At 35.0% G+C, this 14,907-nt stretch overlaps 3 protein-coding genes across 3 annotated transcripts; all 3 read right to left on the bottom strand.

Moving 5' to 3' along the window:
• Positions 1-3,068: 3,068 nt before the first annotated feature.
• On the bottom strand, positions 3,069-6,327 carry LOC106337414 (probable metal-nicotianamine transporter YSL4). The gene is given in 7 exon segments (XM_013776516.1): positions 3,069-4,080; positions 4,173-4,296; positions 4,371-4,560; positions 4,626-4,763; positions 5,016-5,113; positions 5,207-5,379; positions 5,838-6,327. Coding segments are annotated over 7 exon segments (2,013 nt in total). The 5' UTR covers positions 6,187-6,327; the 3' UTR covers positions 3,069-3,139.
• A 229-nt stretch (positions 6,328-6,556) lies between these two features.
• On the bottom strand, positions 6,557-8,027 carry LOC106337415 (mitochondrial import receptor subunit TOM20-4). Its single transcript, XM_013776517.1, has 6 exons — positions 7,803-8,027; positions 7,626-7,704; positions 7,384-7,553; positions 7,268-7,315; positions 7,018-7,113; positions 6,557-6,937 (listed from the first exon to the last, which is right to left on the bottom strand). Exons 1-6 carry the CDS (start codon positions 7,896-7,898, stop codon positions 6,815-6,817), a joined length of 612 nt encoding a protein of 203 aa, XP_013631971.1. The 5' UTR covers positions 7,899-8,027; the 3' UTR covers positions 6,557-6,814.
• Positions 8,028-8,314: 287 nt separating this feature from the next.
• On the bottom strand, positions 8,315-13,554 carry LOC106338874. The gene is made up of 3 exons (XM_013777751.1): positions 12,222-13,554; positions 11,634-12,101; positions 8,315-8,880 (listed from the first exon to the last, which is right to left on the bottom strand). Exons 1-3 carry the CDS (start codon positions 13,552-13,554, stop codon positions 8,315-8,317), a joined length of 2,367 nt encoding a protein of 788 aa, XP_013633205.1.
• Between the last annotated feature and the right edge of the window lie 1,353 nt (positions 13,555-14,907).

Here is a 14,907-nt window from a genome sequence, read left to right as displayed (position 1 = left end):
CTTTAGCTCTTCTATCAACGGTTGAAGAAAAACATCAAGAGACCGTTTTGGATGCTTCGGCCACGGGATTAAAATGGTCAAAAATATAAATTCTTGTTCCATGCACATATCCGGCGGTAAATTGTACGGCGTAAGAATGACTGGCCACAAAGAATATTGTCTACCAGACATTCCAAATGGACTAAACCCATCGGTGCATAACCCAAGATAGACATTCCAAATATTTGTAGCAAAATCTGCGTGTACCTTGTTGAAATATTTCCACGCTCTTGCGTCTGATGGATGTGCAACCTCACCATCTCTTTGGACATGTTCCGCATGCCACCTCATCGACCCAGAAGTCCTCTCAGATTGATATAATCTTTTTAATCTGTTTGTAATTGGTATGTACCACATCCTTTGGTACGGTACCCTATTCCTCCCATGGCCTTGCGGTTTGAATCGTGGTTTTTTGCAGAATCGACACTCTTAGATAAATAAAATTATTTATAAGTTTAAGCATTTTGCAATTAATATTAATCTTAAAACATATACAAATTGTATTGAAAGTTTAAAATGACATCGCAAACAAGAAAAAGTGTCAAAATGACACTGTTTGTATAATAGTTTTGGTTAGATTATTGATGATCTGATATCATGTTCACAGCATGCAGCAACTTCAACTTTCGCATTTTCGCCCCTTATGGCGGAAACCTTGGCTTTTCCTTCTGCCATAACCTTTGCCCTCACTTGTGGATGGTTTCTCTCTAGGTGCCAGCAGATATATATACCTCTTATCTCTATCATTTAAATCTACCAAGTTTAAGTTATTCTTAGAATGTTAATGCTTTAACTGACAGTGTTGCCAAACAAGCTTTGTTTTTTATGACTCCGGCTTAATTATAGTGAATATGGTTTGCACAAAAAAAAGGAAAGAAGAAGCATAGTGCTTTGTAAATATTTTGTCAATCAAATCTTAAGTTAACTCCGATGTAAAAGTAAGCGAGTTAGATGTGTTCGCGATTATGTTCACCAAATATGAACTCTTTGTCTCAATGTAGATCGAATAAATATTTATATCTTGAATACTTCTGGAAGAAATCCGAATATGATTTAATATATAAAATTTATTTTCTAAAAATATATTACAAAAAAGTTTGTACATACCTTTTAGAATAAAAATATTTTATTTTGATAGAAATGAAAATACAGAAAATATTTGTATCTGTAAAATTGATTAGATATTGAATTACTAATAATTAGTTGACGTCCCGCACCTTGTGCGGATTAATATATTTAACAATTTTTAACTCTAACTTTTATTTTTATAAAATAATAATAATTCAATCAGATAAAAAAATTTAAATTATTATAAAATATAAAATTTTAATATTCATATTTGTAATCAATGTATTAAATTATGCTCTTTTGTTTCATATTTTCATTTATAAGATGTAGATTCACTACAAGAAAACGTCTCCATAACAACGAATATTTACGACGAAAATATTTCCTCGTAAATTTACATGGTGTTTACAACGCAGTTACGAGGAGACCAAATTTCGTCGTAAACTCCATGTAAATTTACGAGGAAATATTTTCGTCGTAAATATTCGTTGTTATGGAGACGTTTTCTTGTAGTGAATCTACATCTTATAAATGAAAATATGAAACAAAAGAGCATAATTTAATACATTGATTACAAATATGAATATTAAAATTTTATATTTTATAATAATTTAAATTTTTTTATCTGATTGAATTATTATTATTTTATAAAAATAAAAGTTAGAGTTAAAAATTGTTAAATATATTAATCCGCACAAGGTGCGGGACGTCAACTAATTATTAGTAATTCAATATCTAATCAATTTTACAGATACAAATATTTTCTGTATTTTCATTTCTATCAAAATAAAATATTTTTATTCTAAAAGGTATGTACAAACTTTTTTGTAATATATTTTTAGAAAATAAATTTTATATATTAAATCATATTCGGATTTCTTCCAGAAGTATTCAAGATATAAATATTTATTCGATCTACATTGAGACAAAGAGTTCATATTTGGTGAACATAATCGCGAACACATCTAACTCGCTTACTTTTACATCGGAGTTAACTTAAGATTTGATTGACAAAATATTTACAAAGCACTATGCTTCTTCTTTCCTTTTTTTTGTGCAAACCATATTCACTATAATTAAGCCGGAGTCATAAAAAACAAAGCTTGTTTGGCAACACTGTCAGTTAAAGCATTAACATTCTAAGAATAACTTAAACTTGGTAGATTTAAATGATAGAGATAAGAGGTATATATATCTGCTGGCACCTAGAGAGAAACCATCCACAAGTGAGGGCAAAGGTTATGGCAGAAGGAAAAGCCAAGGTTTCCGCCATAAGGGGCGAAAATGCGAAAGTTGAAGTTGCTGCATGCTGTGAACATGATATCAGATCATCAATAATCTAACCAAAACTATTATACAAACAGTGTCATTTTGACACTTTTTCTTGTTTGCGATGTCATTTTAAACTTTCAATACAATTTGTATATGTTTTAAGATTAATATTAATTGCAAAATGCTTAAACTTATAAATAATTTTATTTATCTAATTAGTTAAACTAATATAATAATTAGAGACATAAATGGACTTCGATCATTCTCTTCATTTATGTGAAAAAAATCAAAAAATACATTCTTTGTGAAACAAAGGGTGTATAAGATTTTGCATTTGGACTGTTGCCATAATTTACTACTCCCTCTGTTCCTGAAAGTAAGATTTTCTAGAGTATGCACGCTTATTAAGAATTTAATAAATGTTTATAATTTAATTTATTTTTTACTTTATTATACATTTTCCAATAACTTTCCGCCAATGAAATTTAATCAATTCAAATATTCTCAATTAATGTTCCTCAAAAGTATAAAAAAATACCTTAACAATATAGAAAATCTATCTTTGTGGAACAAGAAAAAAATCTAAAACATCTTACTTTCAGGAACGGAGGTAGTATTAGGCAGTTTTGCAAAGCCTTCGATCATGAAAAGCAACTCCAAGTAAAAAAGAATGATCCAACTTATAAACATCTCCTGGAGATTAACTTCAAAAGTTTTGCCTTGACACATTCTTCCCCCTAATGCACAATGACATTAATGTCTAGGATGGTCTAAAGTACATACATATGGGTGGATTGATTCTTAAGATGGAAAGAATAGCAGACGGTATTGTCCATATTCCATCACCACATATCAGTCCGGAAGCTACTGCACCAGAGTAATCATCTGCGTCTTTCTTATCTACCCGTTCCCATATGAACAAAACCACGGTCCCAACGAACATGTCGATGGCAAAGTAAGCTCCTATGTAGAACGGAGCAGCCATAGCCATAGGAAGTGGTGTAAACTTGGAGATCTTAGGCGGAGTGATGTCTCTGACAAGATTCACAACGAGAGCAGCGACAAAGAATCCGCAACAAAGAGCCAAACAGTGTTTTGGCAGTTTCGCAAATCCTTCTATCCCAAGAATAGCCATTTCCCGGTAGATAACAGCGTAAGGCGCTTTGTAAAGACCATCAGGATCTCCGACCTCAAAAGCAGTCCAAAACATCCAAAACGTGAGAGGAGCGATCACGCAACCCATTGCTGTACCCAAAAGCTGAGTTACAAACATGGATTTCGCAGATGATAACGTGAGGTAACCTGTTTTAAAGTCTTGCATGAGATCCGCTGCGGTTGAGACGATTGCCATCATAACACCACATGCTGATAAACTGGCAATGACTCCACCACCACCACTATTGTTTCCTACAATCGAAGCTATGGTAAAAAGACCAATCTTTCCGTATGTCGAAGGCAGGCTCATATCCGTGAGCCCTGCTCCATAAGAATTGCAAAAGGCTAGACCCGGTGCAACCAAGTATGAACAGAGGACAAAGTACCATTTCAATGGTGGGAATATCAATGGGATGGTTGCGGTCGAAATGGCTGCTAGACACGCATAACCAGAAACCGCAAAACCTAGGGGTATCTGGTCCTTGAGAAACACTTCATCTCTTTTCTTCTTCTCCAGCAGTGATTCCGAGCGCTCACCACTCTCATCTGAATCAAGAAACTCTTAAGAATACGTTTGAGAAAGACTATTACTTAAAAAATGCGATAGATGAGTCAGAATCATGTCCTTCAATTCACACCTAAAATGTCGGTAAAGACAGGTAGATGTTGTTGTTTGTTGCAGAGTTCCTTCATAGTGACAATAGTGATCTTGATGATGTTGTAGAGACCGTCACCAAGGATGATAGCAATGGGGATAAAGACCTATAAATGTGGTAATGACATGAAAAAAAAAGCATGGGTAAAGAAATTACGTATGAAAAACTAATTATTGTCACCTTATATCCGTAGAGACCTTTGAAATCGTTGGTCTCAAGGTCAGATGGATACCAGTCTCCAGCATGGCGTGATATGAACGGCCAGAGGAAACCCCAAGAAATGATAGCGCCCAGAAGAACAGAGCAGTTCACTAAATGGGGACATATCAGACCACATCCAATAAAAGTAGGACTAAAATCAAAGTAAAACCTGCAAAGTCATGTAACTTGTTACAACACTTGCTAATCTTGTGTTGTGTTAACAGACAAACTTACGTGTTCTTGAATAGGGTCAAACCAAGTGTGGGAAGGTTATCAAACCCACATGCATCTCCAATACCACTAAAGAACCACTTGAAGCAACTCCAAACAAAGCTAATGCTGAGATACTTCCCAAGACATTTAACTTGGTTTCTGAAGTAATTAAACAATAATATTAGAGATAAACATTAGAGCAAAAAAAACAGGAAGTGAGATTCAGGGTTGCTCCCGAGATTTTGGTAGGGTAGGTGATGTAGTAAAAATTTCAATGAAGTTTTTTTAATACAAATTTGGTAGGGTAGGTGATGTAATTTTTTTCAAAAAATTTGGGGGATTGAGGCTAAGTCATTTGGCTTTGCCAGGACTGGTATTGGTGAGATTGAAGAAGATATTTCTGAAAATTACCCTGCAAGCTCGGCTCCAGAGTTGTCGTGAAAACTGTTAATCAGCATTGCTGTAGCGGTTCCACTGGGATATGTAAGCTTGTAGTCCAAAATCATCACCTGAGATAACACTTATGAATAAGGATCAAGAAACCACAAACATCTACGAAAGCGTTTTTTCTTAATTAATGAGTAGTGACTGTGAGACGATACCTTGCGAAGTGGAACGAGACTGAAGAGACCGAGGAAGCTGACAGCAAATAAGAATACAATCATTCACCATAATCAGGGATTTATAACATCATCAGGATTGTTTCCCGGACGATCAGCACCAATGAGCTTGTATGTCCTCTCATCCATAGCTATCAAATACGAACCAAATCCTCCTGAAACACAGTTAAAGAGTTAGAAACTCTATCAGAGGACCAATCCATATAATCCTTATATAGTAGCAATCAGTAAACAGTCGCATAGACATCAAATTTTAAAGCTCATTATTAAAATCACACACAAATAATCAACAGTTATCCACAAGATCAACATTTGAATAGATTATAATGAATATAGAAACCAACGGGTTGTTGGTCTAGTGGTAAAGGAGTGTCTAGTAGGCACTTTGTCACTCGGTTCAGTTCTCTCGTTGGGAGGGACTATTTTTATTAATTTTGTTCCCGGCAAAGAGGTGAAAAAGAATATAAAAGACCTTTTCATCAGCACAGAGCAATCTAGACATAATTAACATGTAAAAATCAGAAGAAGCTAAAAAACACTAGACAACAAGACTGGAACAAGGACATATCTTAGAACAGCTTAGGTGTGAAAGGAGATATCAGTCTCAATTTACCGCTATAAGCGAGGCCGTAGCAAGCGACAACGCAAGTCTGAATAACGGTGTTCTCTTGCTTGGTAAAGGGTTTAACTGAAAACCCTAGTTTCGACAAGAAACCAGTCCATGACTTGACGAAGAAGAAACCGAGAAGACCAGCAGCTACATTTAGCGAAGGAATGATTCCGACAGTGAGGTGAAGCTTATGGGTAATGATGCTGAACAAGATCCCTAACAAGGCGCTAGCGATCAAGCCTCGAGTCGTGATCTGATCCTTCCAATGAGGTATAACATCTTCGTCATGATTAGTTGGAGGGAACAACAATGTCTCTGAGATCTCCGTTGACCTTAGAATCTCCGTCTCCATGTCTTCAGATTTCTGCAAATGCTCAGACAGATTCGTCGAATGGTGGTGCTTGACGTCGAATTGCTGATATTACATTAGTTAAAGGTCGTGTGAGACCAAGATTAGTCCATGATCATATTCACAATAAAGTGAGCGAGCTGTCAACGAGGATAGGATAATGATTACACAAGCACGACACAACTGCTAAACAAACGAACATGGCCTATATGGTAGTCAATTTACGAAGACTGATGTACTTTTTAGTTACCAATAAAATGGTGAATTGATCTTTTTTCTTTAATTAAGTTTTAGTAACCCTGGGAATAGTTTTGTCATCTATTTTTAATGACAGGAAATAAAGGTCTGAGAACATGAAGGCAAAACAGAACATAGCTTTAAAGAGCAGAGCAACGGCTTAAAATCAAAACCTAAGGCAAATGGAGTTAACCTAATGATCGCACCACAAGCAATTCAGGCTAAACGGTGGAAAATCATAGGTGACTTAACTATGGTCTTCACTGATTCATTCTAAAGCATGCGACTGTTTTCAGAGTTGTTATACAATGCAAAACTCTCTCTCTCGTTCGAAAATGATTATTAGAAGTAAAAAACCGTTTCTGATCTTTAGACTCTCGCGTGTGTGTGGAATTTACTGCCTCGGTGGAGGCATCTGAGATTTAGCAAAACTGATCCATGTAGCAATTCCAGCGGCTAAGATGACCCATCCCATTACATCATACTTGAGATCACTGCTCTTCTTTTTCTTCACATTCTGCGAGAAAGAAAAAACACAAACGTTAGTTAAATTTCATCAAAACCACCAATTTGCATTTTTGAGTAAAAAGAAAGGACCTTTGAAGTTGAGGCAGTGGATGATGGTCCAGCTACACCGCCTAACGCTTGTGGGCCTGAACCATGGCTATGAGCCGCTTTATGCAGCTCTGGAGCCTGCAAGTGTGTTGGTCAAACGAAGAAAAACCAAAGTTTCATAGCAACTATTGAGAATACATTTAGCAAAAAAAAAAACCTATCGAGAGTCCAAATCACTAGCAAAAACTCCTATTACTAGAGGAACATCAACACCATCTACTTATTATTGTACCTTAGAAGTCAGCTCCAAAGATTTGCGGTAGAGCTCGTTCTCGGGTTGCTGGAAACAATTAAAAAAAAATTCTCACATTACAGAACACACAACAAAGATGATGATAGTATTATTACCTCGTCAAGAGCTTGTTCAAAGTAGTGAGAAGCTTTCTGAAAGTGATCCGCAGCGACGATTTCATCAGGAATCATAAAGCCATATGAAGTGTGAACATTCCCAATGCACCAAAGCGCAGCGTGCTTCTTCGGATCGATTAACAAGGCCTCTTCCAGCTTCGATATGGCATCTACACAAACCAAAATTAATTTATCATTCATTCTAAAAAAAAGAAAGCTAATAATTTAATCTGAATCTCCACCTAGAAGCATTTGCTTTGAGGCTGTGGGGTTCTGAAACTGGGAAAGTTCTAATAAAGCTCCTCCCCATCTCAACAAGTTCTGCAGAAATTCATAAAAAAAAAAAAAGGTGGAAACTTTATCGATTTTGTTTAGAGCCAATCAGAAAACGAATCTAAAAGATTAGAGAGAATACGAACATCGGCATCTGAAGGGTTTTTGATGTAAGTAGCTTCTGCTGCTTTCCGAGCATGTTCGAAGAACATCAATCTCTCGATATCTCCCTGCATATCCATTGTTTCCTCTCTCAAGCTTCCCCAGAACGACCAAGGTTACAAAATTGCTAGACGGTGGTTTTCTTTTGGGTTTTTTTTTTTTATGCTGAAATAATTAATGACAATTTCGGTCCGACAGAAAACCAAAATTAGTTGAATGCCTTTTCTTTACAGTATTTGCATCTCATATACAAAGATTGTTGTGTATTTAGATAACTACCTTCTTTTTTTTGAACACAACACATCATATATTAAAGATCTTCGGCCCAACCAGTGGCGGATGCAGGAAATAATTTTGTTGGGGACATGAATACTAACCTACAATATTTAAAATGGGTGCATATAGCTTAGGTTTTAACAAATTACACTAAATTTTCAAATGTTGTTGGGTTCAGTGGCCCCCGTCTCGTTACATGTGGCTCCGCTACTGAGCCCAACTAAAAATAGTTGGTGGTAGTCAAGTACAGAACTGATTTAGCAAGTGAATCATCCAAGGAGTTCAAGTTTCTGGATACATAAGAAAAAACAATACAATCAAAGGAGAGGGATAGATGCTCGATGTCCCGTGAGATTCCGTAGAGATCCTTCGGGTGATTCTTCGAGTTGATGACAGCAACAAGTGCTTGACAATCTGACTTGATGCAGATTCTTGTAAAGCCAGCTTCGAGGGCGTTGAGAAGAGCCGATCTAATAGCTAACGCTTCAGCTATTAGTGCAGACGAGGTGTTATCAAATGTAGTCGTATCCTGATGTAGTTGCTCGTCCTTCTGGGTGATGAAGATCCACCCACATCCCGCTTTAGATGTTGTAGCATGCCACGCTGCATCAGTAAAGCATAGCAGGCATGTGTTTTGTAAGGGTGGGATCGAGCTAGGTGACATAGAAGCGCGAGGCTGAGTGGTAGATATCTGAGCAAGATGCCATTCTTTTGCATTACTTACCGCTTTGGTAAGAATCTCCAATGGCGTCCATGCCCTGTTTTCGAAGATCAAGTAGTTCCTTGCTGTCCAAATTCCCCATACAACCCATGGGAAGATATTCCCTGTCAGGCCCTACGACGGTAGCAGAGGCAATGATGCAGACCCTAAGAAGGCTTCACTAAATGAAGTACACTCCGCTGGGCTAAAACTAGATGGCCAAATCTGTAAATTCCATATCTCTCTAGTAAACTGGCACTGTAGGAAGATGTGTTCAGCGGTTTCGAGTTCTCCACAATGCCGACACACATTACATTGGACGTAAGTCCTCGCTTTGCTAGGTTCTTTCCTAGAGCCAGAGCTCCCTGGGTAAATAACTATTATTTATACGCTTGTGCACATTCTAATATTATTCAATCCCTATCGTACTCTATAGTCTATACCACTGTCCCATTCACTAGTTTTGTATATAACAATATATAACAATAATAAATAATAGATTTTGATTCGCGCAGGCGGACGTATGTATTTTTCAAAATATGTTGCCATTTATTTTTCATTTCACTATTTAAGATTGAAAAAAAACTCAAATCTGAAGAATCTAACCGATCCCGATCCGAAAAAATAGTACCAAACCCAAACCGGAATTGATCAAATATCTGAATTATTCAAAATTTTACTATTTAGATAACTGAAACCTAATCCGATCCAAACCAAAATATTTCGGGTATCCAAATGTATATGAAATAGATTTATATACTTATATAAATTAATTATTTTTAGATTTAATGTATATAAAAACATCAGAATATATATGATACTTTTAAATTGGTTTACATACTTGAAAATATATACAAATAGTCAAAAGTAAATATCTAAAATAATTAAAGTATATTCAAAACACCAAAAATATTTAAAAAAATTATTGATTCACTATCCAAATATTTAAACCAAACCAATTTATATGTTAAGTTTAGGTATTGTGACATATGTTATTCAAATTTATATGAAATATATTATTTTGTTTATAGATTTTGAGAAATTTAAACTGTATAGTGAATTTGAAAATTATAAAAATAATTTAAATATGTTATTTCAATCCAAACCGAACCCGCAAAGATCCGAACTACGAACCAAAATTTAGAAATATCCGAATGTTGAAATCTTTGATCCCGAAAATCCGAAACCCAAAGAGACCCGAACTGAACATAAATTGGTATCCGAACGCCCACTCCTAGTCACAATTATATTTCAGACTCCCTCCGTTTCATAAAATTACATATTTTAGAGAAAAAAATTGTTTCAAAAAGATCTATTTTTTTTTCATTTTCAATGCATGTTTTATCAACTAATTGCAAACTTCAAAAAACTTAATTGTACTTACTGAAATTTTATTGGCTTAAAATTATGGGAAAAAGATAATCACAAAAAATTATACAAATGTAATATGTTTTCCTAAAATGTGTGAAAAATCTAAAATATGTAACATTTTGAAACGGAGGAAGTATATGTGTCATCATATAATTAGTCTTATTTCATATTTACCATCATATAAATAATAATATAATTAATAGTATTTTATATGTACCATCATAAATAATTATATTATATTTTAAAATTTTATTGTGAAATATAAAACCAATAATTTAAGTTGGTGTTTGAAATTGAACTTTATATTGTATTTTTCTTATATGTATTGAAAACATTTTTTTATAATTTTTATTGGAAAATATTTTAGTAAAATTCAATTTTTGAATGTATGTATATTTTTGAATGAATGTATATTTTTGAATGAATTTTTGATATAAATCAATTTTAAATTATTATTTTGATTTAAAATATGTATGTCAAGTAACATAAGCCCATTACTTTGTAATATAATTTAATGGACTTCCAATTTTTCTTAATAACATAAGTCCATTACATTTTTTTTCTTAATATACATACATGTTTTCTAACAACATTATATTCTTTTTTATTGCTATCCTTGTTTCCAAACAATTCTTAAAAGTATTTCTACTTTAATAAGATAGAATAGGATAAGACATGCGCCTTGCGCAAGATAAATTTATCTAAAAATTATTTAAAAAATATTATACGGAAAAATAAATTTATATTCTTGATTGAATTAATATTTTGGTTTTTAAACAATTTTTTTCAACTTTTTGTTAATTATATAATTTGTTTACTGATGAGCTGATCTCATTTTTAATACAATTTTAGGTCAAAAAATCACTTACCGCATAAGAACCCAACGTTTAGGTCGAAAAATCTTGGGTCTATTTGATTACAATGAAACTATGTCAGCTCGGTTTTATATCATTAAATTAGTAATTTAAAAATTAATTATGGTTACGAGGAGTTTACGTTCACGTGCCAATCCTATATACCTTCAATATTTTTCTCTTTTTCATTTTGGTTATTGTTCGATATAAATATTGATTTTGAAGTTTATTCTCATTTTGTTTGTTTGTTTGGGCCAGAGATTTAGAAAATGCTTATGACTTAAAATAATTAAAAAGATACATACTTAGGTTAAGATCTGCATCTTTTGTAGAATAAATATTTTATATTTATTATTTATTTTATTTGTTTCTGCATATTATGAAATAATAAAATAATAAGAATATATATTAAATAATTAAGAAATCAGTTACTATTATTATGTAATAAATTGGTGTGTGCATATAAATCAAACTATCACTCTTGTTTATTCGCAATCTTTTTAGGGTAAATAAATCAAAATAATCAATCATTTTTTTTTGGTCAAACATTCATTCATTAAATTAAAGCAAATAGTTCATACTCCACTAAGGAGGGGGGGGGGGGAAGTTCATACATAAAACAAGAGCAGACTTAGCTAGCCCATCAGCTACACCATTCTCCAAACGAGAAATGTGATGAAAAGAGATAGAAGTAAGAGAACTACTCAACACGCATATGTCATGGAGGATCCCTTGAAGCTCAACGACAGAAGAGTTCGTCGTAAGCAATGACACAAGACTGCGAGAATCTGAAAAACATCTTAGGTCTTGGATACCTAAGCCAGTTGCAAATTCCAACGCCATTTTAAGTGATAGAGCCTCTGCCATCAAGGCAGAACCGACATATCGCTTTCCATTAGCGCCTTGTACCATCATCAGCCCCATGTGATCTTTGAACCACCACCCCATACCACCGGTCTTTGAGATCGCATCCCACGCTCCATCTGTATAACAAAGAGTATCAGAGGAGCTATAGTTTCGAGCAGTAGCCAGCGGGGGAGCAGGAGGCTTTGGTGGTGATATAACTTGAGCGAGGCCCCATTCTTTGGCATCTCAGATTGCCTTATTGAGGACCTATGTTTCGGTATACTTTTTGTCTTTGAAAATGAGATGATTCCTGCAGGTCCAAAGGTTCAATAGCAGCCAAGGGAATAAAGGTTTACTAACCACTGCTGGCGGGAGAGTGATCATCCTCTTGCCATTCTCGATCAAGTTCAGGATCGTCGGGGTTGCTTCAATAGGTTTGTGCATAGCGGGGAGGAGATACCAAACCTTTTTCGCAAAAAGACATTGAAAAAAGGTGTGGATCTCACTCTCATTAGCGCCACACTTCTTGCAAGTTGTTGTAGCCGCAATACCCCTTCTGGCCAGGGCTTCTCCCACTGGTAGAGCTCTGTTGGCCAGTTTCCACAAGAAAACTTTAAGCTTCGGGGAGGTCTCAACATTCCAGACACACACCTTCCAGTTAAAAGAACCATTCCCCGCTTGTTGTGTTTTGTTCCCTTCCGCAAGCTTTGCCATAGCATAGCCAGTCTTCTCTGGTAACCACACCATCGTGTCTTCCATATTGAGCGAACTGGGTTGGATGAGTCTGATAGCTGCTTCATACTGCGGTAAATGAGACCGGATCTCTGGGACATTCCATTCTGCAGTATTAGCCTGGAGGAGATCTTTTACAGTCATGTCTTTTTCCTCAAAGGTCGGCGGGCCTATAGGGCGTAGAGCACCACTGGTTGAAAGCCAGTTTTCTGTCCAGAGGTTGACGTTCCTGCCATCATCTATGGCCCATCCAACACCTACCTTTAAGACTTCCCGTCCCGCTAAAATTCCTCGCCAGCCATGCGACATAGCTCCACCAGAAGAACATTCCAAAAGACTCTCGTTACGGCAATACTTCCCGAGTAATGTCTGCCCAAGCAAGGAGTCTGGGTTCTTTAGCAATCTCCAGGTTAGTTTGGCTAGTAAGGCGTCATTGAACAGTTCGATGTCTCTAAACCCGAGACCACCAACAGATTTCGGAAGCGTGAGTCTGTCCCACGTGATCCAGCAGAGCCGTCTCTGTTCCGGTTTCTGATCCCACCAGAACCGGGTTAAAACCGCTTGAATTTGTTTACAAAGAGACTGAGGCAATTTGAAGCAGGCGTAAGAAGGCATTGCTGCCAGCACGGATTTCAGCAGAACTAGCTTCCCAGATCCCGACAGAAACCTAGTCGTCCAGCCATGGAATTTTTGTCTGATACGATCCACCAAGGAGGCAAAAATGTCGCGCTTTCTTCTCCCGAAGTGCTCAGGTAGACCGAGGTACTTTCCTATGCCTCCTTCTTGTCCTATAACAAGGGCTGATTTAACATTATGCTTTGTGCCCGACAGCGTCTTGGAAGAGAAGGTAATTGCCGATTTATTGCGGTTGATACATTGGCCGGAGGCCAGCTCGTATCTCTGAAAAATCAACACTAGGGCTTTGCAGCTGGCACGGTCAGAACGGCAGAAAAACATGGTGTCATCCGCGAAGAGGAGGTGGCTTATCGGTCGACAGGACCGTGCGACTTTAACACCAGCTAAAGCCCCCCTCTCTTGCGCTTGGTTACAAAGCCCGGACAGCACCTCCGTACACAGAATGAAGAGATATGGGGAGAGAGGGTCTCCCTGTCTCAGCCCTCGAGTAGGTGAAAAAATCAAAATAATCAATCTTATCAATCGTATATGATATATAATTAAATTTAAATGATATTAACATATATATATAGTACACTTTTAATATGAATATTTATTAAATGAAGTTTCTACTCATATGATTTTATGATTTGCATATTTGTGTAACAAAAGTTTACACCAACGGATTTTTTTTTAATGTGGGATAATTTCTATAATTTATAATCATTTAAAAAACAATGAAGATTTCAAAATTAAAATATTAACTTTTCAATATATGTTCACTGCAAATATCAAAATATAAGTATACATTTTCATACGATGTATAGTTTAATTTAAACCATATGAAATATATATATATATATATATTAACATAAAAACCTATTAAAATATAATTATTTCTTCATATGGTCTTATAATTATTGTATCTTAATAAAGAAAAAAATTTAAACATTGATCATAAAAGTTTATGTGAGACTTTTAACAGTTTTATTAATTTATACTCGTTTTGAAAATTTCAAAATACAAAATATCCAAAAAAAATCTAGATTTTTATTATATGATTAATGTAATTATGTAATTTATTTTAATTAGAAAGAAATATAAAAAAATGATAAAAATATACATATTGTTATCAAATCTTTATTGTTTAAAATCATTAATTGCTATATATATTTTAATCATATTAGGTAATTCTGTAGGTTTTATTTAAGGAAAGCATGCGAAACAATAAAGATTTGATATATGAGACCAAATATAGCCTGCGAAATATTATTTTGTTAGAGAATATAATTTTTAGACTATAGTTTATATAATGTGATTTAGAATTCTTTGAAATAGAATTTAGAAGGCATACATACACAAGTGCCATATAGGATGAATTTTTTTAATTTTTACAAAATTCAAGTTATAAAAAAAATCTTCAACTAATATATAGGGGGAGAATTGCCAAGTGTGACTCAAAACTTGGAGTCAAACCCAAAACAATACCCCAACTTGGGTCAAAGGCAAAAGTAACCTAAAAGGCTATTGAAATTACAACTATCCCCTTGTGACCAAACAAAAAAACGGAATTTTTTTTACGTTTCTACCCCTCGCAAGTCGTCTGTTTAGACGACTTGAAAATAAGTCGTCCAGACGACTTTCAGTTAAGTCGTCTGGACAGTTAGTCTTAAACATAATTTAAAATTTTTGTAA

The sequence above is a fragment of the Brassica oleracea genome, chromosome C4 (assembly GCF_000695525.1).
Source record: "Brassica oleracea var. oleracea cultivar TO1000 chromosome C4, BOL, whole genome shotgun sequence".
Classification (NCBI taxonomy): Eukaryota; Viridiplantae; Streptophyta; class Magnoliopsida; order Brassicales; family Brassicaceae; genus Brassica; species Brassica oleracea.
Note: the sequence above shows the minus strand (reverse complement) of the source record. Positions and strands in the feature narration are given on the sequence as shown.